Here is a 26,942-nt window from a genome sequence, read left to right as displayed (position 1 = left end):
TACGGACAATTTTGCATAGCTAATCCACCTAATCTGCACATTTTTGGATTGGAGGAAAATCTGAGCACGTGGAATGAACCCATGCTGACAATGTGTAAACTCAACAAAAATGAAATCAAGCCCGGTCCCTGGCACTGAGGCAGCAGTGCTAATCACTGAGCCAGATCGCCATGTGTTTAGAACTCGCATCCAGGATAGGTGGCGAAGCAGAGCCTTTGAGTTTTTTTTTAAAAAAAAGGGTGGACAGATTCTTGGTAAGGAAAAGGGAAAGAAAAATTCTTACTTATGCAAAAATTTGAGGTACACAGTCAGATTAGCTGTGATCTTATTAAATGACAGCAGACTCCAAGACCAACTGGCCTACAAGAAAAGTTTGTTCAAATGTACTTCCACTGATGTGACAAAATGTGACAAAATCATAATTAGCACAAGAGGTTTTACAGTTGCGATATTTAGGCCAATCATTATACCCACCAACTCTATCACACTGAATTGCTTCCAGATTTATTGCTATTCAAAAAGAAAAATGATTTCTGTAATATGTTAGATCAAGAATAATTGGTTATATGCTATCTGGCATCTGCTGCAGGATTCTGTGCCAGGCTTAAAAACAAACCCAAGCTGGCCAGCTCTCCAGCGTCTGCTCCCTGGACAACAAACTGGACTGCATTTGACTGCAGCAGGGGTCTCAGTGAGAGTTCAGAGATTGCTGTGTTCTTGATTTCATAGAAACATGGCTCAACGTCTGAGTTCCAGACACTGCCATTCAGCTAGATGGACTCATTTGTTTCATGTCAACAGAAGTGCAGCTCTGACAGGTAAGGCTCGGGTTGCGGGATTGGTGTGCCTACGTCAACACGAAATGGTGCAAAGACTCCATGCTTGTCATAGAATCAGATGTACAGCACGGAAACAGACCCTTCAGTCCAATCCATCCATGCTGACCAGATATCCCAATCCAATCTAGTCCCACCTGCCAGCACTCTGCCCATATCCCTCCAAACCCTTCCTATTCATATATCCATCCAAATGCCTTTTAAATGTTGCAGTTGTATCAGCCTCCATCACTTCCTCTGGCAGCTCATTCCATACAAGTATCACCCTCTGAAAAAATTGCCCTTGGGTCTCTTTTATATCTTTCCCCTCTCACTCTAATTCAATGCCCTTTAGTTCTGGACTTCCCCACCCCAGGGAAAGGACTTTGTCTATTTATCCTGTCCATGCCCCTTATGATTTTGTAAACCTCCAAGGTCACCCCTCAGCTAGTCTCCAGTTACTGCTCATCACTGGAGGTGTTTGACAGATACAGACCATTTTATTTGCCACAGAAATTCACTACTGTCCTTCTAGTTGTGTTGTATATTCCTCCCAGTGCTAATACGAAGGAAACACTCTGAACTGTAAGGGGGCTATTAGTGGACTGCAGAACACATCCTGACTGTTTGTTTATAGTGTTAGGTTTTGAGGTTTCACACAAGATGCAATTCACACACACCAACATCTGCAAAGAGTTAATTTATTAAAGCTTGTGCAAGCTAGGTGACCCCCTCTGACCCTCCTCGCAGGCATGCGAAGTAGAGTCAGAGAGTCCCCAAAAGAAAACACATCCCCTTTATACAGGTCAGTTGGTAATGCTCACATATTCAAACCACATTCTACCCTAAGTAGAAAAGGTAGATGGAGGTCATCTGTGGAGGTAAAATGCCCTAATCCCAGAGAATTGTTATGCAAAAGATTTCCTAACTCAGTGTTTCTCCAAGACAATGTAGGCATATGTCCTAGCTTCAGTGATGGACATGAAAGCATTTCTGAAGGGAAGGGACTGAATAAAAGCTTAAATTTTCTAATAGTAGTGGAGTAGTGGCAAATGACTGTCTAAAATGAAGTGGGAGTCATCCACATTCCTACATGACTGTCGGCCCCACTCACTTCCAAAATGTGGAATCAGTGCTGTTTAACCTTTCAATATTAAAATGTCCAGAGAGATAGTCCAATTCAATCTTTTAACATTACAATAGTGGCTAGAGATTTCAACCATGCAAATCTCAAGACTGTGCTCCCTAAATTCCATCAGCACGTGGACTTTGCGACAAGAGGGGAAAACACGCTGGATCTGGTTTACACAAACATCCCCAACACATAGGGCAGAGCCCCAGCCTGCGCCTCAGCTACTCAAACTACATCTCTTATGCTAATTCCAGCATACAGACTGCTTGTCAGAGGTTGTGTCAAACCAGTTCTGAAGCAGGTGAAAACCTGGCTGGCAGGAGCCATTTCTGCTCTTCAAGATTGTTTTGAGTGTACTGACTGGCAAGAGTTCAGACAGGCTGGCTCAGATGGCGATTCAATCAACTTAGGAGTACATAAATTGGTGATTTGCGACATTAGCAAGTGTGTGATGATATCACTGTCCAAAACCATTATTTCTCTCCCCAAACAGAAGCTGTGGAGGATGGCAAAAAGGTGTCTGCGCGCACTGCTGAAGACCAGCGATTCTGTCTTCAGAACAGATGACAAGATGGCCCCGACAACAAAGAGGTCAGCCTGATCCAGATCAAAGAGGCAAAGCATTCATACGCACAGAATACACAGCCATTTTCAGAACTGCAGCAATACATGGAGCACGTGGCCTGGATGCTCTTTCAATGACAGAACAGCATCGCCGGCTTGTGCTGGTGATGCCTCCCTGCCGGATGAGTTGAACAATGTTTACACTGCTTGAGGCACAAAATGACGTTGCAGCAAGAAAGTCCACACCCCCTCCCAATGACCAGGTGCTGTGTCTTACCATGGCCAATGTGGGGAAAACCATATGCAGCCTTACCCCACACAAGGCTGTTGGACCAGATAACATCCCTGGCAGAGTGCTCAGATCTTCAATATCTCCCAGAGCTGTGCCATAGTTTCAATGTGCTTCAAGGCCACTACCGTCGTCCCAGTGCTGAAGTCTTCAGCGTTGTCTCGACGACTACCGACCTATTGCACTGACACCTATCATGAAGTGCTTCAAGAGGCTCGTGATGAGTCATATTAAAAGACCCTGCTGCCCCTTCACTAGACACCCTGCAATTTATGTATTGATCCAACCATTCAACAGATGATGCATTTCCACCACCCTCCATCTGACCCTCACCCACCAAGAGGAGTAGAAGGACATCGACATCAGACTAGTGTTCATAGACTTCAGGTCTACATTTAACACCATCATTCCTCAACACCTGATTGCAAAGTCAAGTCTGCTGGGCCTAAATACCTCCCTTTGTAACTGGATCCTGGACTTTGACTGGGAGACCTCAGTCAGTCCAGATCAGGAACAGCATTGTCAACACCACTACACTGAGCACGTGCCCACTGCCTCCCTAGCCCCCTAGGCTGTGTGCTCAGTCCACAGCTGTTCACCATGCAGCGATGCACAGGTTGAATCACATCAGGTTTGCTGATGATACGATTGTGGTTGGTCTCATCAGCAGGAATGAGGAGTCAGCATAGTGGACATGCAGTGCCAACAACCTGTCTGAATGTGGAAAGTGACGAAAGATGGTTGTTGACTTCAGGAGGGCAGGGAATAACCGCTCTCCATTGGACATTGGCACTCCCCCATAAGACCATGAAGAGCACCAAATTTCTTGGCATACACCTGGCTGAGATGTCACCTGGACCCTCAACACTAGCTCCATAGCCAAGAAAACCCAGCAGCATCTCTACTTTATGCACAGGTTAAGGAAAGCCCACCTCCATTCCCCATCCTCACTACATTTTAGAGGGTTTGAGAACACCCTGAGCTGCCACATCACTGCCTGATTCAGCAACTGCACCATTTTGGACCCAGCATATAGGAAGGATAGCTGAGAAGATCATCAGGGTGTCCCTTCCCTCCATTACTGGAATTTGTGTCACATTGCATCAAAAAGGCCAACAGCATTGTGGAAGACCCCACACACCCTTCACAAAAAAACTCCCTCCTATCATCTGGCAGAAGATACTGGAGCATACGGTCACTCATGGCCAGACTGTAACAGTTTCTTCCCAAGCCATCAGGCTCCTGAACACAGTTTAATTGAACTTTTTCCCATCTGAAATTCTTCTGTAATGCTGCTAAAAAGTCTATCATTCAATCATTCTTCTGTCACACTAACTTGCGTGTTTTGCACTACTTATGCCTTGTACAATTGTATAGCTTGTGCGGTCAATGTAGCACGCTCAGTACTAGAGGAACACTGTCTTGTTTTAACTATAAGTTGTATATGGTAGAAATGACAAATAAAAGCTACTCTACAAAGATTAAGCCAAACAGCAATTATTTAGGTAAGTTAAGTATGGAGATGGCAGGGGCCTCTAAACAGTGCAGGAAAAGGATCAGGTGAGTTAAGATGTACCAAAGCAAAAAAAAAAAAGAAACCAGGTAATAGAACAGGGCAGTAGCTTTGGGAAATAACAGCCAGAATATTGGTGGCAAGAACAAACTATAGGCATGAAAATACATCACCAGATAAGACCAACAACTGCAGAAGTTATAAACAGACAGTTTAAAAGGCTCTGGCTACAAGCATTCAAACTTTGTAACAAACAAAAATAGAAACTAATGTGAATGGCGTCAAAGTCATCATAAAAGCATAGTTGCAAGGTTGGGATCTATATACGGAAAGGAACTGACTTCTACAAAAAAAAAGATGGTAAGTGTGAAAATAAATGCATGGTGGCAGCTGTTAATCAAAGATGTCATTTGTACAACCTTGAGAGATGACCTTAGCTCAATACAGCAAGATAGAATCATTTTGGGTCGAGATAAGAAATAGGAAATACAAGTAATCTATTGTTAATAAGCAATTTTTGGGCCTCTAACAGTTGTGTTCTTTTTCTGAGATTCTTACACACTTTATGCAACTGCAACACACCAACCTCTATCAGCAAGCAAGCACAGTACAATACAAGCTTTGGAAAAACCCTGAACAGACTTCACCATGCTTGAGAGTGTTGTTCAGGGAAGCTCTCCGAACAAAGGAAACAGTCCTTCCTTTATACAAAATCTTTACGTTACAGTCAGTAATGCTCACAAGACAACCCCCAGTCACATATCTCAAGGCAATGCAGTGACCACCTCCCCTCCAGAGGCAACATAATTCAAATCATCCCTTAATGGCAAGATCTGGTGCGAATTAGTTTTTTCAAAAAACCACAGGGGAGTAATCAGAATTCCAAACTATAATGTTCTTATTGATTTCAGAATAGGGATTGAAGAATGTAAATAAGCTTTTGAATGGCAAGGAAAAATGGCCACATAAATGGCTCTGAATAACAGGAGATGATATTGTAATTTCTTATAATCTAAGTCAGAGGCATCCCATCCTAGCCTTGGGACATCCAATTTCCTGCAGTTCAGCAGAGCAAGTTAACTCCAAGTTAAAATTCATGATAGATGTACAAGGAGAACATGCAAAAAAGCAAACAATAATCATGGACAAAGCAGGGACTGCAGATGCTGGAGATCAGAGTATATCAACATACATGTAGATTAATAAAACCAGATTGAAAAGATTAATCCATAGGATGTATTCAGTACATTCTAGCCTCAAAACAGGGAATAGGCCATCGCAGACCTGGCAATAAGCAACAAGACAAAATTTATCAAAATCTACCCCAACACCACCACCACAACCCTGTCCCACCACCTAAATTATATCATCTGCTAATTTAGCAACAATGCCCTCAGTTCATTCATCTAGAGATTGTTAATGATGAGTGCGAAGAGTTGTCTTACAACCACACGTCACTCTGTAACCAAATGCAAAATTGTCATGACTTGCATGCAGGGACTAAATAAAGGTCATACAAATTTTCTGATAACACCAAAATAAATAGGACAGTAAGCTGTCATGGGGAGGTTAAGATCCTGAAAAGACAGATTAAGTGAATGGAAAAAAAAAATTGCAAGTGTTGGAAAAATGTGAATGCGCTCACTTTGGCAGTAGGAATAGAAGAGCATTACGTGGCAAGTCATTGTAGAAGTTGACAGTACTGAGGGAACTGGATGCTCTAGTACATGAATCACCCAAAGTATGCAGGTGCAGCAAATGATTTGGGAAGCAAATGGAACATTGTGGCTTACTGCAAAGAGAATAGAATATAAAAGGAGGGATATTACACAACAGTTGTACACAGCCATACTGGTATCATATCTGGAGTACTCTATAGTTTTGATCTCCTTATTTGAAGAAAGCTGTAACTGCATTAGAAGCAGTTTGTGACATGCACTTCAGTCATTCCTGGAATGAGGAGTTTACCGTATGAAGTGAGGTAAAATGAATAGAGGTAAAAAGAAGCTGGCCAGGCATCCATTGGAGTGGAGAATGAAAGGTGAGTTTGTTGAAATATAAGATCCTGAAAGGACTTAAGGTATATGTGGAAGAGATGAAAAGAAATCCGCCCCACCAAAGCTGGATAATCTTGTGGAATTCTCTACTGAAAGCAGTGGAGGTGGAGTTAAATGGATTTTTGATTGACAGTGTCAGGCGTTAGGAATATCAGTCAGGAACAGAGTTGAGGCCACAATATTATTGAATGGTGGCAAAGGCTTCTACTGCCTACTCCTATGAGAAAGCACGTAGCCTTAGATGGGACACAATTGCTGCAGAATATGCTGAAAAGTGTTTATTCAGAAGAATTGGGGATATCTGTTCTTAGTGTCAATGGATCAGCGTAAGTAAGGTGATAACATTTGTTCACTTGTGTAATGTGTGGTGGTATGTCCTTTCACTCTGGAGGATGGAAGCATGCATATTTCACAGTGGGATGTTGGATAAGTAAATTGTTGGTTTAAAATCAAAGACACAATCAATTGGAAAATAATTTGTGGGGGGGGGGGGGGGAAAGAAGAGAAAGCACAGGGGCAGGAGGGAGGGAGAGGAGTATTCTTCTGTAAAAATGACATTCACTGACTGAAGGGTTCGACAGAGCGGAAGCTGGTGAAAAGATTAACTCTTTACAGTCTGATATGAGTGAACACTGGCTTGTCACAGATTTAATGTATGTTGTTCCCTGGAGCTAAAGATCCAGGATAGTTTGAATTTAAATTTACATTCTGGAAATCTAAGATGATCTTAAAGAAAAAGCCATTTTGTAGTACAATGATACTCAACAGGTTAGCTGAGCAAAGATTACCTCATGACTTATGGACATGTCTGACTAATTAAGCTACGTGCACAAAGTAGGAAACCTTGATCCAGTCAGGCCCCAAATGGCTGATTGCTTTGGCTATATAACCTTCCCTTTTAACAGAATAGCATAACAAGGGACTAGTCTAAACTATGTGGAAAGTCATATGGAAGTTTCTCTTCTGTGGCAAACTTTTGCCATTTTATTTCTGTGTAAGGACATGGAGTTTTTGCAATTTTAATACCAATTCTGTATAAAAACAGCTTATTTATAGCAATAAGGAAGTTACCAGAGAGAGCTCTTAGGCTAAGAGCTGGTGCCACTACTTTGCTCAAGGTTTTAGAACCTTAGCTCAAACCTGGCTTGTAGGTATCCATGTTATAGTGTAACATTTATTTACCAATGGCAAAAGGTAATAATTTAAACTAAAAACTGCAAGAGTTTTATATTCCAGACTACCACAGTACAACCTCCGGGACAAACCAAGTGGCTACATGTGGAGTCCATCAGGGATTCCCTGAGCCGTCTCGATTAGATACTTTAACACCTGCGTCCAAGTATAATAATTTGTGGTGTTTCAACCCTGGAATTCTAACGCTTATCTTCTTACGCTTTGCTCTTCCAAGCATTCCATCATAACATTTCTATATACCATTTTCCATTCCAAGCTTAAATTCTCAATTTAAAACTTCAGTGCCAATACAATGTCTGGAACAGAGGCCACACAATGATTATCAGAAATGAATAAAAACATGAATTCGGCTGTTCATAATGGCACATTATAGAACATACTTAAATCCTAACTGTTAGAAGTGGTTCCAGCATTGGGCAGCACATGTCAAACAATCCTAATTGCTCTAGTTATACTAAAACAATTCAACATGATCAGTTAAACTTTTAACATTACTTTTGTTAAAAGCAACATATTCATACACAGGGAACAGTTGTCTGAAAAAAAAAAGGAAAATGTTCAAGTCCTCCCCCCTGCTTTTTGAATTACCAAGGAATTTAGTGTGTGCATATGGTCTCTTTACTTTCTCCATGTCAATGCCTCAAAGTCAATGTCAACCATTCAGCACCCTTTTCTCTTGACCATTTTACATTTGGCATTGTTGCCTTCGTCTCAATGAAGACGACACAAGTTTACCTTTTCAGCAATACTAAAGAACAGGTTCCTAAAAATTTATATTAGGTTTTGACAGTAATACCAAAACAAAATGGAGAATGCTACATTTAGTTCAACATTAGTGCAATAGACATTCAGGAGCGAGTTAAACATAGCCACAGGATAAAAAGTAAAAGTTAAATGAAAGGTAAATTAGAAGTAAATATCTAAGACAAATCATTTTTAGTATGTTTACAGTAGTAATCAGCCATGTAACACAGACGTAGAAACTTTCAGGCAACATGAGAATCTCCAGACTTTAGCTTCAATGAAGGCACTGGATCAAAATCCTAAAATTCAATCCTTGAAAGCACAGTGGGTGTACCTAACAAAAGGACCAATGAAGCAGCACCATAAAGAGGGAGAAAGGCACATTTAATCAACACATATCCAGAATGTAGCTTCCAAAAAGCTGAAGGGATGACTGCCATTGTAGGAGCAAAGGAAGGCAGTAAATGTATACAAGATCAGAATTAGAGAAATAATGCTGACAGCTGGAGGACATCTAAAAGGAGCATTTGAACAGAAGGATGACAACCTTAAATAGATTGGAATATCCAAGTCAAAGGTACGTCAGCACAGAGTGATGGGTAAATGGAACTTGACAAATTGGATGCATATATAGTTTTGTACGAGCTCAATTCTGGAGTCTCGAAGATGGTCAGCATTGGAATAGTTGCTCCTGGTGGTGACAAAACAAATGAATGTTTTGGCAGCAGCAAGGCAGAGACAGGGAATATGGAGGTGGTGAAGGTGATCCCTGTCCATCTCAACCTAAGACTAATTTCACAACCAAACACTTTTACTTTAGTTGTCTATTCAATTATGCTATCATTTGCAACTCCTCCATTTATACTTTTTTTTCCTAAGCTTTTAAGCACCCCAGGCTAATTGCAGATTTGCTGTTGTATACATTTTCAAAAGCTTTCTTAGATTTTAGCTGGACATAGAAACTAGATACATACGAGTCTTCATACACATACAACATGCAATTGTCAAGTTCAAATTATACTGCATAGAACTAAACTACAACTGGACATCAAGTATCAGTACACTTCACAATCAAATGATTAGGTGTTGGTCCAAAGTTCCTATTACAACATTTGTACATTGTAAATAAATTTGCACTGAACAGCACTGTGCAAAGATCTTACACAACATCATTTACTGATTTGAAAGAAAAAAAGTTTTCTACCAGGGAGACCCATGACCAGATTAGTTAACCTGCTTGGTAGTGCTTGAGTTGAGGAATTTGTTTTAAGATTCAGCTTAACTGGTGTTTGAAAAATAAATAAGGTCTCAAGACTCGAATTCCAGTCTGGGGAGGCAAAGAAACAGTAGAATTAAGCTAGCTACTGCTGGAAACAAATCAGAATGGGCAAGGGCCAAAATAGAGTGGTTGGAAGACCCACATCAGTTCTCTGAAACAGGCTCTCTAGTCCTCCTCCTCAAACATGGACAATGCCAACTCAAAATTCACCCACAGTTCTATGACCCCTCTCATCCCCATAACCAGAGTCAGATTTCAGAAGACATACAGGGGACGGGGGCGGACTTAATTGTTTCAATATTTAAAAAGACATTTGGATAAGTATGTATATAGGAAAGGCTTGGAGGGATATGGGCTAAATACAGGCAAGCGTGACTAGTGTGGTTTTGGGAAGATGGTTGGCTTGGACCAAAGGGTCAGTGTCCATGCTGCATGACTCAACTTCTAATATAATAGAGCCCTCATTCATGATAACTAAAGACTTTACATCACATTGTGCTTAATCAGTCAGTCAAAGGATGAAAATTTCTATTCAGTAACCATTTCAAAGTCAGCTCATTCTTTAATCGACTCATCAGACTGAGAAATCTAATGTGAACATAGTGTCAGAGGAAAGGAGTGCTTTTCAGCCTTTGGGAAAAAATAACTTAAAAATAATTGTTTGATTTGGTTAACAACTCTTGGGAAATCAACAACAAATGAGGCCTATCAAAACTTCAGAAACAGATAAGTTTTTTCTGCAATTTACCAGATATGCCAGTCAAAGCAGACAGCTTCAGCCTGTGGTTTTCCCCCATGTTTAAAGGGCTTGCCATTTAAAATTATTTCAGAACATGACACTTTGATATGATTCAACTTCTAAGAGCATTTATGCTTATTCCATCAATGTGGGACTCCTACACAAGAGGTTAAAATGCCCTTGAAGCAGTAAAAAATGGGGTTGTTTGAACTCAGCAGGTGGAGTGAATTGAATCCAACTCAAGCCTGCATCTGAGATGCCAGGGACCTCAGGAGGCGGCAGAAATGGATCATCCACTTGACATTTCCAGCTGAAGCTACTTACAAATGCTTCACCTCATCTTTTTGCACTGATAATACAAGCTCCCACATGGATGAGATATTTATGGAGATAAATTCTCCTGTTTATTTGTTCAAAAATACTCAAATAGATGAGACAGGACTGCAGACCTTAAACCTGATCGTTTAGCCATATCTATGGGATGCAGCTTCCACTATTTGGCATACAACTGGTTCCATGATCTTGTTTCACTAGGTTCACATGATTTCAGATATAACAGACATTGCTCCTGGCATGCTCTTTTGCACTCTTCATTGAGCCAGGGTTGATCTCCCAACTGGATTTTACTGGTACAATATGGGATAGACTGGGTCTTGAAAGTTATGATTGATAAATACAGTTTTGCTGAAGGCTCACAGGACTTCAACACCCAGTTGTGCCCAGAGATCAGTTTGAAATCCATCCTGTTAGCACAATGGTAGTGTCACACAATATGATGTGGTCACTCTGACCAAGAGAATCAGAAATACACCTGCAAAAAAAAAGTTAGCAAAGAAGAGATTCAAGTAGGTTTGCTCCTCACCATCTGCCACAGACACAACATAGCAGGAATGCCCTTTAGGACTTGGCTAGCTTGATCAGCAACAGTAATACTGAGCCAATCCTGGTGATGGATATTAAAGTTTCCCACCCAGACTAATTATTTGCCCTTACCATAGTGTTTACAACTGGTGCATCAGCAAGAGGTTGCCTTGCCCATGTTTGACCTGATGCTATGAGATGTTACAGGCCCAGAAGCAATGTTCTGGACTCTTGACCGAATATCAATGCCATCCAAGATTCTGACTTGCTAATGGGACAGGGCATACTCTGATGGTCATGTTTGGGACATTGCTCAAGTATAATTCTGAGTCTGTCATGCTATTGCTGGTCTAGTCTGGGACAGTTCTCCCATTAGCAATGAGGTCTTTGCTGGTTGACAGGCTTCTTTCCAGCTTAAGGAAATTCACATGCTGCCCCCTTTTGGCAAAAACATCTGACAGAAATACAAGCAAGACTTCTGAAATCATGTGGTAAGAATACTGAAATTAAGATGGCAGTGCAATAGGGATTCTCAGCCCAGGACGTATCTGCTCTGTCAGCTTATCTTTGTTCCTTTTCTTTTCCTTCCCGCTATCCCCTCTCCACCCTGTGCTGCCGCCGTTTCTCCCACCCCAAAAAGAAAAAAAACAGGCCACCTTTGTTTTCAAGAAGTCTCTGAAAAACCAAAGTTTAAAGTATCAAAGTTTCAAATTATCAAAATTGGAATCATAAGCTTATTCTAAGCCTCCTTCTGAAAGATACTGACAAAATGAGAAACTCAGCGCAAGATTCAAACAAAAAATAGATTTCTCCCACTATATACTTTTGTCTCCACTGTTGACTTTATACAAAAATAATTTATTGCAAAAGGAAAACTACTGTAAAGGGCTTAACATGTAAACTTGAAAGCCAGATCCCAAAAGGGTTTGGGGGGGATGGGTGTAGGTTTTAGAAGGGATATGCGAAATCTTAAACTTCACATTAAAAAAAAGTGAAGGTAGCTATTCAGATTCCATCATTTCCAACTTTGGTGCACTTCAAACAAGTGTTGCTTTGATTTCCCACTCAAACACTACCCTCAAATTATGGCTTGGAACTGAAAAATTATTACCGGAGAAATCTAAAAGTTGTTGTCCCATTTTTTTTTGCAAGTTATTTATTCAAGGGGGAAATTCATCATCAATGTATATTAATATTACTGAGGAACTTAGAAAGGAACCCACACAAGATATACAGCACCAGAGAAGAGAAGGATGCAAATAGTAAATAGAAACAAAATTAGGATTTTTAAAAAAGATTATAGTGGGATAAAGGGAAGCTAAAAGGAAGGCCACAATTTTAGTGGAATGCAAATAATAAACTGATACAGCATTTGAATAGAAACTGATTTTTAATATGCTGAGATTGCTTTCCATTTATTTATTCTTCTTTTCCCAAAAATGCTCTTTCCAGCCTATTTCTTACATAATCTCCCTCAACAAATCAACAATCCAGGTGTAAATTAGCAAAAAAAAAGGAGAAAACCTCAAAACAATGCACAACTGACTGATCAGTCTCACATGCAACACTAAATGGATAAAATTAATTTTAATTTCCACAAACTTACCCAAAGACCAATTAATCTAAATAACAGATTCAAAAATTTAAATCAGGTTAAAGTAACATTAACAGGTTACATGACCAGTGCAACATAGATGTGGCATTTAGATTAGATTACTTACAGTGTGGAAACAGGCCCTTTGGCCCAACAAGTCCACACCACCCCGCCGAAGCACAACCCACCCATACCCCTACATTTACCCCTTACCTAACACTACGGTCAATTTAGCATGGCCAATTTACCTGACCTGCACATCTTTGGACTGTGGGAGGAAACCAGAGCACCCGGAGGAAACCCACGCAGAGACGGGGAGAACGTGCAAACTCCACACAGTCACCTGAGGCGGGAATTGAACCTAGGTCTCTGGCACTGTGAGGCAGAAGTGCTAACCACTGTGCCGCCCACTATTATTTATTATGACGTTGCTAGGAGCTGTTTCTATCAAAATAATTTATTTTTTTTAAATCACAGACATTTTCTATTTGGACATTTAGTGAGACTTCTGTGGTCTAACAGACATTGTAAATGGTTCCTCAAACACACATCAACCACTGTCAACTTTCTGTATTTGCAAGCACTCAATACCGTCACCTGTCAAATAGTTGCCTGTCTTTACTGCAATTTCCAGGTTGTCACTGCTGCAATGCTTGGTGTCTCTGCCTCAACAATGCAATATCCTGAACCAAAATTACAAACACCACCTGGCATGACTGTGACCTTGTGATTTTACCCTCACATCAAATTCTCTTCAGGTTTTGAAATGATTGATTGTACCTTTTCCAAAGCTTTCCCCCTCTATTGTCTTGTATCAGCCCACTTGCTGAAGTCCTCCTACACATTTGTCACCGGTCTCGGACTCAACTATTTCAACATCTGGTTGGTTTTCCATTCTGCATCCTCAACAAACCACTCACTCATGTTAACAGGAGTAATGTTTTACTCCACCTCTTAAATTCTGCTTATCCAAAATCTCCATCTTTGCTGTCTATATTAACTCCTGGCTCCTTTAGTACCTCAAAATTATTAGCAAGGGAGTGCTAAGATTCTGACCCAGTGACATTCATTCAAGGAAGGAAGGCACTTTTCCAATTCCTATTGAAGAACATGATCACAGAAATGCTGGATGCACTGAATGGTCATCTTTCAAAATTCTGTAGACTGTGGAACTGTTCCAAAGACCTGGAGGGTAATGAATGTAAACCCACTATTTGAAAAAGGTGGGAAGAAAATGGGGAATTACAGACCAGTTAGCCCATCATTGGTAGTAGGGAAAATGCTACAGTCCGTTGTAAAAGATTTAGTAGCAGAACACTCAAAACTATCACAGGATCAGACAGACAGTCAGCATGGATTAATGAAAGGGAGATCATGCTTGACAAATCTGCCAGAATTTGAGGATGTAACTAGGGGAGTTGATGAGGAGCCAGTAGATGTAGTTTACTTGGAATTTCAAAAAGGCTGTTAATAAAGTCCTTCATAAGAGATTGATTTTACATGCTAAAGTGCATAGAACTGGGAGTGACAGATAAAGAATGGATAGGCAGACAGAAAACAAGAGTAGGAACAAACAGCTCTTTTTGAGTGGCAGCTAACGCCTCATGGCATATCACAGGGAGGAGTGCTTGGACCCCAGTTACTCATTATATATGTTTATTAAAAATTTAAAATGAGGAAACAAAATGTAATATCTCCAAGTTTGCAGGGGATAAAAAGCAGGGTGGGAGGGTGAACTATATATTTAAAAAAGTGCACAAATTTGGAAAGGTGGAGTGAGTGAGTGGGTAAATGCATGGTTGATGCAGTATGTGGATAACTTCACATTTATCCACTTCAGTAACAAACAGGAAGGCTGACTGTAAAACAGACTATAATACAAGACACAGGAACAGAAATTAGGCTACTCAATCCCAGCTGACAAGTTTCTCAACCCCATACTCCCCATAACCTAGACCCCATTAACAATCAAGAACCTATCTAACTCAGTCTCAAATATACTCAATGACTTGGACTCCACAGCCTTCTGTGGCAGTGAATTCTATAGATTCACCACTCTCTGGCTGAAGATGTTTCTCCTCATCTGTTCTAAAAAGGTATTGCCTTTACTCTAAAAGGTTGTACCATTGGGTCCTGGTCTTTCCTACCAATGGAGGCATCTTTCCAAAATCCAGTCTATCCAGGCCATTCAGTATGTTTTAATTAAATCCTCCTAATGCTTCTAAATCAGAGTATGAATCCAGATTGCTCAAATGCTCCTCCTGTTAAGCTTTTCATTCCTGGGACCATTTACATGATCATCTGAACATGTTCCAGGGCCAGTACATCCTTCCAAAACTGCACAATACTCCAAATGTGGTCTGACCAAAGCGTTAGAGTTTCAGAAGTGTATCCCTGCTTTTATAATCAAGTCCTCTCAGAATAAATGCCAACATTGTTTTTTTTCCTCCTTAACTACTGACTCTACCTGCAAGAGTATCTTGAGAATCCTGGACTAGAAATCCCAAGTCGCTATGCACTTCAGAATTCTGAATTTTCTCCCCATTTAGAAAATAGCCCATGCTCCCAGTCTTCTTATCAAAGTGCATGACCTCACACTTACCTAAGGTTATACTCCATCTGCCACTTCTTTGCCCACTCTCCTAACCTGTCCAAATCTTTCTGCAGCTTTCCTGCTTCCTCAATATGACCCAAATGGTAACAGAATAGGAGCATGGAAAGGGGTGGTGCAACAAGGCTTTGGTGTCCTTGTACACCAGTCGCTGAAATTAAGCACTTTTATTCATTGGGGAGGGCGTTAACTAGTTAAGCCAGCAGTTACTACCCATCCCAAATTGCCCAGAGGGCAATTTAAGAGTCAATCACATTGGCTGTGGGTCTGAAATCACATGTAAACCAGACCAACTAAGGATGATACTAATGTCCTTTAGGGAAGTAAAAGTAAAAAAAAAAGTTAAAGTAAACCAGATGGGGTTTTCCCAACAACTGACAATGGACACAGTCATCATTAGAACCTTAATTCCAGATTTTAATTAAATTCAAATTCCACCATTTGCCATGCAAATATTTATCCCAGCACATTAGATTATTAATCCAGAAACCTAGCCAGTGATAATGCTACTTGACCATCGCCTCCACCAGGCAGTGAAGGCAGCAAATGCTCAGTTGGCCTTCATAGCAAGAGGACTCAAGTACAGGAGCAGCGATTATACTGTAATCATATAGCACCATCGTGAGACCACACCTAGACTACTGTCAGCAGTCTAGCCTCCTTACCTCAGGAAGTGTTGTCTGATTATGGATAGAACACAACCAAGGCTTACCTGGCTGATTCCTGGATGACAGGACGGATGAAAGAAGAGACACTGGATCAGTTAGGCATATACTCACTGGAGCTTAGAAGAATGAGAAGTGATCTCAAAAATCTCAAATTCAAGCGGGACAAAATAAGATACTGCCAATGACTGGGGAGTCCAAAACCAGGGGTCACAATTGAAGGATACAGGGCAGACCACTTAGGAGTGAGAAGAGGAGAAATTTCTTCACCCAGAGTGGTGAGCTTGTGGAATTCTCTACAAAGAAAAAGCATTGAGGCAAAAACATTGAATGTTTTCAAAACAAAAAAAATTGGATAGTTCTTAGAGCTAAAGGAATCAAAGGATGTGGGGAGAAAATCGAACCAGAGTATTGAATTAGAGGATCAGCCATGATCATGTTGAATAGCAGAGCAGGTCCAAAAAACTAAATGGCATAATCCTACTTCTAAATTCTATGTTTTAGGTCAGGATATTAAGTGACTTGGTTGGGATCTGCAGGAAATTAATGCTCTCATGCGTTTGCTGCCTTTGTTTTACTAAGTGGTAGTGGTCATCATGTGCAAGGTGCTGCTCTCGAAGCTTTGAATTTCTGCAGTGCACCTTGTAGATGGTAAGCATTGTTGCTAAGGGTGCAAATGTTTGTGAATGTTATCAATCCTGCGGACTGCTCGGTCTTGGAAGATGTCAAGCTTCTTTAGCATTGTTGCAGCGGCACTTACCTGGGCAATGGGAAGGACTCCATCACATTCCTGCTGTATGACATTTATGATGGATTGGCTTTGGGAAGTCAAGAGGCAAGTTACTCACTGGAGGATTCCTAGCCTCTGACCTGATCTTGTAATCGGAGTATTTATATTGCTAGTCCAGTTCCTGGTCAATGGTAAGCCCTAGGATGGCAGCAGTCTGGATTAAATTATAGCAATGTTTTTGAACGTCATAGGACAATGGTCAGATTCTTTCTTTGAGATGGTCACTTCCTGTTCAGCATGAATTACACTTGCCACTTATCAGCCCCAACCTGGATATTGTCCACTAGACAGGGGCTGCTTCAGTAACAGAATCATTAATGGTGAACATTCTTGGACTTTAACGGTTGATATAACTTTGTGATTTGCTGGGGGATTTCAGAGGGCAGTTAAAAGTCAACCACATTGCTGTGGACTTGAAGCCAAACCTATACTAGACCAGATAGAGATGGCAGTTTCCTCCCCTTGAAAAGGAATTAGTTAGTCAGTTATTGTTTTGAAAAATTCATTCACCGTAAAAGGGCATGTCTGGCTAGGCCAGTGTTTATTGCCCATTCCTATAAGTGCCCAACAGGCAATTAAGAGTTGACCACATCACTGTGGGTCTAGAGACACTACATCACGTCAGGTAAGGATGACAAATTTCCTTTGCTAAAGGAAATTATTGAAACAGATGGGTTTCATGGTTAAGATTAGACTCTTAATTCTGAGTTCTTTATGGAATTTGATTTCAATCACGGCAGAATTTGAACCCAGGTTCCCAAAACATTAACGAGTTTCTGGATTAATAGTTTAGCAATAATACCACTAGGCCATTTATGCCGCCACCGTGCCCCCCTCCACCCCAAATAAAAATCAATGTTTATGGATAACAATGCTTTCATGGTCATTCTATTTTTAAATTTTAGATATTTTAAAAATCAAATTCAAATGTCATCATCTGCCACGGTATGATTTAAACCCAACTCCCCTGATTACATGGAACTCTGAATTACTAGTCTAGTAACAATGCTACTAACCTCTCCTTAAACATCAAAATTTGTTCAGCAAGAGCGTTTTAAAAGATTTTTGAAGGCTTGAACCTTCTCAGGTCCAATAGATAGTGCAAGTTCTTTCATAATAATTGCAATTTCTCAGCTATGTAATAACCTGGTAATCTATATTCAACCATTTCTATTGATTTCATAAATGCATGTCACAAACATTATACAATATTGCCAACTATGATGAAAGATGTCTAGTTCAACAGTGTATCTAGAGGAACATTACAAAACCAAGAAAGAGGTAAAGTTGCTATATGGCTCTTTCACAGCATTACTTATTTTCACTGCCACCCAAGGGTCCCTTTGTTTCACTCCATTTTAGGATTTTGCCAGTTCAGATAGATATTTGTCCCACCACCATATTCGCATCACTGTTCATTTCTCTTGATTCGACTGAGTGTGTCATTTATTTACCTACACTGCGGTCTGTGAAAAAGCTCAATTCGTAATATATTGAATTTCAGATTAGTAAATTTCACCATTGCCTAGATATTCCCAAACCAGAGAATTTACAATATGTACAAAATAAGAGTAATCCAAAAATAAAGCTGTGGAACCCAAGATTGCTTCAGTCTGATTTTTTAAAAATAAGTGTAAAAACATTTCATTAGCCTTTTAGTTATCTGTCCATTTGGCTACATTATTAAATTACATTACTATCTTTACCATAAATATCTTAGTTTTTGAAACTCTAAATAGGCAAACTACATACACCTTTGTTTCCTTTGCGTATTCTAACATCTATGGAATATTTGAAGAACAACCTATAATGACTTGCTTTTAGACATCCATATAGTCTACAAAGTAGTAACATTCACCCAATGGTTCCCAATTTCATCCTATATAGATTCTATAAACAGTTCTTGTGGCACAGTGATAGTGCCCCTACCTCTGAGCCAGAAAGCCTTGGTTCAAGTCCCATTTGTTCCAGATGTGGAACAACATTTCTGAACATTGATTCAAATATCTAGATTCTGCAATGCTTTGACTCAACTTTCCACAGAATTTTGATTTTTGTCAGTTACCTATTTCCTCCTTTAAAGTCTTTGAACGCAGAAATACAGGTACCCACTACCCAGAAGTTTAAGTCTTGTAAACAAAGAATGGAGTAAAATATCAGACATGAAAATGTTAACTAGCTTCAAATAAACAGATGTTCTTCAGATTATTTCTAAAAAGGGGGATATTGGACAGCTTCCTCAAATGACAGATCTGTTGAACAAAGTTAGTCTTGGGCAAGAATAGGAACAAGGTTATCATGATACCCATTTGCAGTGAAAGACCTGCTGATAATCAATGTTAAAAGGTTCAGACATGACAAACAGCACCCTTGGTATAAGAGTAAAGGGCAAGCAGAAATTCACTGATGTGTAACCCACTTAGGTGAGAATGTCATCCAGGAGAAAAAAGGCAATATATTTAATGAACAAAAAGCAAAATACTGCAGATTCTGGAAACATGAAATAGAAACAAAATGCTAAAAAACTCAACACGTGCAACAAACGTTGCAGAGACAAGATAAGTGATGTAAACTCCCTTTGCAGAATACCAATTATATTAAAATTCGTGATGAATCAGGCAGCAAATAGAAAGAAACGGGAAACTGGGATATTTTGGAAGGAATTTTTGTGATGTTCAGAAGACACCATGATTATTTATTATTTTGTACAAAAATCTTTAGAGAATTGTTAAACTAAAGTTTGAGTGATATTCAAAAATCATTTCACCATGTTTTGAAAATGTTTGGAATGCATGTCATGCATAATATTGTAGGCACCTTGTGTTATCATACTGTATGTTCATTTATGTAGATTAAAATTGCTCAACACATTCCTTGCTCAAAAAATTCTATTTATGCCTACATTCCCAAATTTGATTTTACTCATTAAAGTTAGCTGCAGATTTGATAATTAGGTAGCTCTGAAATGTGTGCCAGAAATCTCTTCCCCCAACACCACTGATCGTGTAAATGTAAAAAATGTTCATGAACTGATCAATACATTTAAATTACACCGGTACTCATGACTATAGTTTTCAATTTTTAGGAGTCAAGTAGCATTTACCTCCTTGTAATCCACCCTTCCCCCAAAAGGAAAGTTCAGACGTGAGCAATTGCTTGCCAGAACCACCACCTATTTTAAAATTGTATTGCTTTCACAGCTGGAAAGCACAGACTAAAATCTATACTAAACATGTGCTACTTTGAATCTTTTTCATTCCATGAATTAAAAATCACCAACCCAGCTCTGTAACATAGTATAAAACTTGTATAACAGACTGAGTGCATTCATCTAGGTTTCTAGGGTGGCACACCAGCTCAGTGGTTAGCATTGCTGCCTCAACGCCAGGGACCTGGGTTCAATTCCAGCCTTGGACAACTGTGTGGAATTTGCACATTGTCCCTGTGCCTTTGTGGGTTTCCTCCAGGTGCTCCAGTTTCCTCCCAAAGTTGTACCAAAGATGTGCAGGTTAGGTTGAATTGGCCATAGTGTTCAGGGATGGGTAGGTTAGTTGTATTAGTCAAGGGTAAATGTAGAGTAATAGGGGCGTGGGTGGATTGCTCCTTGAAGGGTTGGTGTGGACTTGTTGGGCCAAAGGGCCTGTTTCCACACTGTGGGGATTCTATTCTTCTCTGAAGAACAGCACATTGGTTCTTTATCGCTGAAAGTAAAGCTGCTTCCTCAGAACCCAATGCTAACGAGTAATTTGTGATGATTCACTACTGTTGAAATCAAACAAAGATCATTTATCATGTTATCTAGTAGTTCCTTCTTTTTTGGATTCTTAAAATTTAGTGAGCAAATTACATCAACTCTTGATCTTTCCATGATCTACTTCTATTAAATATGCTCTTTAAGAACAGAATAATTGAAGCAACCTACCTATTATTTAGTTTTTTAAAAATGAGATGATCATACCACCCATCTCTAAGTCAGTTGCTGAGTTTGAGTCCCATTCTAGAACTTGATGGGCAAGGAAGAAAATTTATAGCACAGCCAAACAGATTGGTTATCAACCTACAAATTTGTCCAAGACTTTATAATGGAAGGTATAGATTTCCATTCAGCTGTGAGATAGAAAGTTGGAGCCCTTACCATCACTCTAGACGACAACATTTATGTAAACAGCAGATTGCTACAGTAACTCAGACTGCCCATGAAATCTGTAACAGCACAACCACTTAAAGCTACTATCCAGGTTCAAACTTACTCTGGTTAAGCAAATTAATAAAAGACAATGAGGTGGCCCATTCTACTCTTCAATACTCTAAACATAAACCTGCATCCTGACTCAGCCACTCATTTAAATCATGGTAATATCTTGATGACATTTAACTCTTCTCTGGGAAAGATAGTATCTGGACCCTGATTTTACTTTACCTACTATCACTATTCATTGTAGTTGTACCAAAGTCTGGGTGCATTGCAGTGTTTGAGTCCAACTTTAGTGGTGCATTCATTCCACAGGAGAGCTGCTGGTAAATTTTCCATGACTTAGAGGTGCTGGTGTTGGACTGGGGTGGACAAATTTAAAAATCACAACACCAGGTTATAGTCCAACAGGTTTATTTGGAAGCAGTAGCTTTCTGAGCGCCGCTCCTTCATCAGGTCGTTGAAGAGATTAAGATCATGCTCACAGAATTTATAGCCAAGGGAGATACAGTGAGCAATCTTAGATTAAAGCTTTCATCTTATTATAATGGGATATGCTGGTTTCTGTTTGATATGTAAATCCCAGAACTTTTTTTTAAAATTACATGCTCAAGATTTTTAAACAAATAGACGTGAAATCGGTCTGTCCTAATGCCATGTCAGACTGAAACCCGCTGTATAGTTTTACCTGTACATGGATTCATACAGTTTTTGAGCAAAATAAAACGTAATTCTTCAAACCGAATTATAAGTTTATACGTGCGCGCTGGTAGGAGATACTGATCGAGTGTGCATATGTGTGTTTGCGTGTGTTCCGTTACTATTTCAACTTTGTTACACTGTGCAATACCTCGGTTCCGTTTTACGCAGAATTGTCAAGAAAACAAAAGCGTAAAACTGGTACGTAATCAAACATGTATTATGTTTTTAAATGAGTTACATTCATGTAAAAAGTTGGAATAAATAAACACAAATGCTGTGGAATCAAAAGGTCTAGTCTTATCCCAATGAATTGGGATATTGCCCAAGTTCAGGTTTGTCTCCAATTTCCACTGAGTCGGCCAATCGTGATCTCCTTCGCAGCACTTTCCACCTCGGCTTTTGCAATTGAAGGGGATTTTAGGAAGAGGTAGACATGAACTAGTGAAAACAAATTAAAGGTGTGCTGGCGGGGGGGGGGGGGGGGGGGGGTAATTTTTGTGTTTTCACAAAGTTTTCGCTTAAAATCATTAAAATTTCCGACTTAAAAGAGAAAAACCAGCAAGTACACGGGACTAACGATCAGGCGGAGGAATGGTCACTTAGCAACTGGAAGGGAGAGAAAAAGGAGAGGCCTGCCTCCGACCGCACTCTGTCTTTCACACTTTAATTTGGAGTACTCACAATCAAGGTGCTTCTTCTTGGGGCCCATCACTTCGTGGGTAGTGGCTTTACAGGCCGCCTTGGTAACAGCTGAGCCGGTGACACTGTGCTGGGCTGCGGTGATACGGTCCGTGATCGACTGACCCGACATGATCCAACAGCGCGAGCCTTTCTCAGGTAAACGGGCGACCAGAAAAAAAAAACCCCGCTCGGAAATCTTACCACCACCCCCCCGCCACACACACTAACTTCCCGTTCACACTCGGGCTCTATATAAAACCTGAGTTAAACAATTTAAAGGGGAGGGGGGTAAGCGTTAACAAAAATTACACGGTTTTGTTTTTGGCCCAAATTGAAACCTTTCCTAATCAAAACTGAACGACTTTTAATTCCAACCCCCCACCCACCCCTCGATTAACCAATCGAACAGGCACGGCTTTCACACATGTCTGATTGCAAAGGGGGAGTATCTGACGGGACTCCCGATGATATTTTCCGAGGGGGGTTAAGATGATTCCTCCTCCTCCTCCTGCCCGTGCCCGCCCGGCTTTTCCTTCCGCTTTCTCGGGCGGGCACTGAGCGTCAAAATGGCGGCGCGGGGAGCTGGTTTGTCAGGTGATGGAAACCACAGGCAGCGATTAAGGTGGATCTGCAGTGAACACTCAAAATAACTTCCCTCTTCCGCCTCAGGGTTAGGCCCTGCAGCACTTTCCCGTCGGAAACAATCGTGTTTTTTTTTGCTGTGACGCAATGGTTTTATCCACGTTTTACTTTAAATGGCGAACATTGTGATTTGGGTCTTTTATTTAGGGTAAAAAAAGGCCATCAACTATGCACCAAACTGTTTAAGCAAACGTGCAGCAAGGCGTCAAGCCCGACGATACCTTTTCCAGTGATGGTGATGAATTTTGAATGGGAGACAGAGAGAGGATGATGCCACTGGATTGTGGAAACATATCGATTCAGCAATGAAATGTGACAACACTGAAGTGATGACAATAGTGTTTGCCTAAGTACATAATGTGGACTGAGTAGAAAGCAACTTCACCAATCAAACCTACACCATGAATCCATTATTAAGGCAAAATATTGCAGGTGCTTGAAATCTAAGATAATAGTGTTGGAGAAACTCAGCATATCTGGCAGCATCTGTAGAGAGAGAGAGAATTTACATTTCAAGTCCACGCAACAACTCTAGAATCCACGTGTTGCCAGTTTCTTCAGCACTTTGTTTCTAATCCATAATTTACTTTCCCTATTTCCTCCAAAAGGTAATTCAATCTGATTTTATGTTTTTACAATTGTTAATACTTTTACAAGGCTCTGGTAACAATCTTGTGAGTCAGAAGATTGAGAGTTTAAGGCCATGAGGACTTGAGTAAAAAAAAGTAGCACTTCAGTCCAGTTTTGTTTGAGTGCTGCAAAGTTGGAGGTTTCACCCAAAGGCTGTGCTGTCCTCCCAGGTGAACTTACAATATACCATGGCAATGTTTTGAAGATGAGCCAGGAGATTATCCCTGATATAAAAACACAATGTGTTTGCTGACAGCACCCGTGGAGGGAGAAACAGTTAATATCTAAAGCTGAATATGACATCCAATCAACACCCCAAAGTAGACTATCTGCTCATTGTACTGCTGTTTTGGGGAAATTGCATAGACATTTTGTAAATCATGACAGTGAATGCCAGTCAAAATGCTTTGTTGCTTGTAAACTGCTTTGGGACACCCCATGGTTGTGAAATACATTATATAAATGCAAGTTTTTTTTTCACAATTTTATAAAAATACTTCTGCAAATTTTGGTAGATCACACCTATTAGGATACTCTGGTTCTAACTTGTCTTGTTTAGAATTTATTCAGAGTTACAAGGTAGACTTTTAAAAGTGCACATGGAATCATAAATATGATTATAGCACAAAAGAAGGCCATTTGGCCTTAATGGCTATACTGGGCCTCAGAAGGAACAATTCCCCTCGTGCAACTCCCCCCTATCCTGAAAATGTTTACAATATTTTTCCATACTAATGATCTGCACCTTTTGAAGAATTAATGCAGTTTATTATGATTTCTATGATGTGGAGTGTAATATGCTGAAGATATTTCCAAACACATTTTAAATGACTGATAGCAACAACAGATTTATAATATGTGGTCAACAATATCGGCTGACAATATTTAGCTAGTAAAGAAGTACTTGATTTCTGATACTAATTTTGTGTTATATATACCAATAGGTTTTAAAAATGGGTGACAGCCCAAGATTATGGACCCATTCCACCTTAATAAAAGTGGGTGTCTCTTGAATTTTTAGGCCTCACATTCCTGAAAACGTTTCATAATCACACACAAACCAGGACATGCTGTTTTACCACAGACAGGATGGTGATAACTATTATCTGGTATACCACACAATGTTCCCATCCATCATATTCTGTGATTCACACCCCATTACACTTCTGTATAGCAGAGATATTCTACTTGAAATTGGAAGTGTATCATGAATTAAAAAACATGTCAAACTGTTTAAAGAGTTTATTTTAGCTACCCTTCCAATTAAATTATTGTTTAAAAAATTAGAAGCAAAATTGTAAACAAATGTGGGCAGATTTTCTTTGCTTTTCTATTGAAATCATAAACATTTTCAAAAGAAAGTTCTGATCATAGTAAATGTGCTATGTTTATTTATGAAGTTGCAACATCTCCATAATGTTAAGCAAAAATTTTTAAAAACAATTTTCATATCCTTTTGACTTCTCTTTCCTGTGTCAACATATGTCAGGAACCTCTCAATCAAAGGAAGTCACATTCTTGTTCTCTTTCAATACTGTTGTAAAACATGCATTTATTTAAAAAAATGAACTTTTCGCTAGATTTCCCTATGATATTTTCCTCAAACAAGTGGGACTAATACTAGAAACTCAACTAATGTCCACATTGTGTCACATCATGAAGGAAGGAAGAAAAAGTTTGTATTTGTATATCATAATACATCCCAAACTACCTTACAGCCAATAAAATATTTCTGAAAGTGTAGCCATTATTGTAACAGATTTGCACTTACTACATTTCCATAAGCAGTAAAAAGATAATTTGTTTTTGGTGATGATTGTGAATAAAATATTATACTTTTGGAGTGTATTAACTGTTGGTTGTTCAAAAGAGCAGAATGTAGGTTTTTGGGAACAAGTTCTTCTAAGTACTTAGTGCTGGGTATGGCATAAGAGAAGGTCAAACTTAAAAAGATGAAAGAAAGAGGGAAAACTACCTTGATCTTCAAGTAGTGCCATGGGATCTTTTGTATCCATCTCAAAGAGCAGATGGAATCTCACTTTAGTGTCTCATCTAGAAACCATGACAATACTAAAACACCCTGTCAGTATTTCACCAAATTGTCACCTGGATTATGTGCTCATTGAAGTGGGACTTGAACCCATAACCTTCTCATTCAGACAAGAGTGCTATGATTGAGTCGCGGCTGATATCTATTCTCCCAAGATGTATGCAACCCAAAAAAACTTTCAATGTAACTTACAACTGATGCCTCATTTTTAACACTTGTGATGTTTCTTGCATTTCAAAAGCAATTCAGTGTGATAAGTGTTTAAACAATTTCAACATGTGAAACGACATATAAATGCAAGTCTTCCTGTTCCTTTCAGGTGGTAGGAAGGTTTGGCTCCTGTGGAGAGAAAAACAGAGTTAGTGTTTTGAGTTCAATATCATTCTTGTTTGAAATCAAGTGGAATTAGACGATTGAAAGAGATTAGTGTGGATTCTTGTCCCTGAAGCATCAAAACCAGCATTGCAAAATAAAAATCAGATGGTCAATAAATGGTTGGCAAGTTGAAAATCTACCCTGTTATTCAGGTACACCAGTGCTGGAAATTGAAATTCATCAATTGTTAACTGAGTGAGCATGAAAGATGTAGCCATTAAGTATTCTTTGACCAGTGACTTTTGCAAGAATAATTTAATTTGTTATTACTTTTAATACATTTGTAAACTAAGAAATACATACTGAATTCATTTTTTCAGCAAGTTGATCAGTTTGTTACAATTTATTTTTGATACTTTTTTCCAGCCCCTCTATTAAACAGATCATTAGAGAATTTTGCACTGCATCATCCTAGCACCCTTAGTGTACCTAGTCTAATAAGAACACCTTTGATTATACATTTTCGTGAATTCATGCCAGTTCCAAAATAACATTTCCATAGTGATTTGTAAACAGTAGCTGAAAAAAAGTTTTATATGTGTTATTTTGCTGATTGAATTGAATATTTTCTGACAAAGTGAAATTGAATTGATTTGCACTTAGAGTAACAACTGTTCTAGTGAATGGATTGCGAATCAGTAAGGAAGGGGACTGAGTAGACTGGGCAGTGTGAAGCGAGGCTAAAGTGGCTTTGAGGTGAATCAAAATCTTTCCAACATGACAGTAGAACATCCTTTCATATGCATTTAGAATCCCTACAGTGTGGCAACAGGCCCTTCAGCCCAACAATTCCACACCAACCCTCTGAACAATAACCCACTCA

The 26,942-nt window shown here is 39.6% G+C and overlaps 1 protein-coding gene and 1 long non-coding RNA gene across 7 annotated transcripts in view; one reads left to right on the top strand and one right to left on the bottom strand.

Moving 5' to 3' along the window:
• LOC140495924 (phosphatidylinositol-binding clathrin assembly protein-like) overlaps positions 1-22,575 on the bottom strand; it is a 166,028-nt gene extending 143,453 nt beyond the window's left edge. For all 6 annotated transcript variants that reach the window (XM_072595222.1, XM_072595227.1, XM_072595225.1 and 3 more), the window contains exon 1: positions 22,423-22,575. In XM_072595222.1, the coding sequence (XP_072451323.1) occupies positions 22,423-22,552 (130 nt within the window). In that variant the 5' untranslated portion in view covers positions 22,553-22,575. The remainder of the gene's footprint in view (positions 1-22,422) is intronic.
• Positions 22,464-25,540, top strand: LOC140495925 (uncharacterized). The gene is made up of 2 exons (XR_011964126.1): positions 22,464-22,578; positions 23,212-25,540. It is a non-coding gene; the product is annotated as an uncharacterized lncRNA (long non-coding RNA).
• Positions 25,541-26,942: the final 1,402 nt, after the last annotated feature.

This window comes from Chiloscyllium punctatum, chromosome 25 (assembly GCF_047496795.1).
Source record: "Chiloscyllium punctatum isolate Juve2018m chromosome 25, sChiPun1.3, whole genome shotgun sequence".
Lineage (NCBI taxonomy): Eukaryota > Metazoa > Chordata > Chondrichthyes > Orectolobiformes > Hemiscylliidae > Chiloscyllium > Chiloscyllium punctatum.
This window is presented reverse-complemented; position numbering and strand designations above follow the sequence as displayed.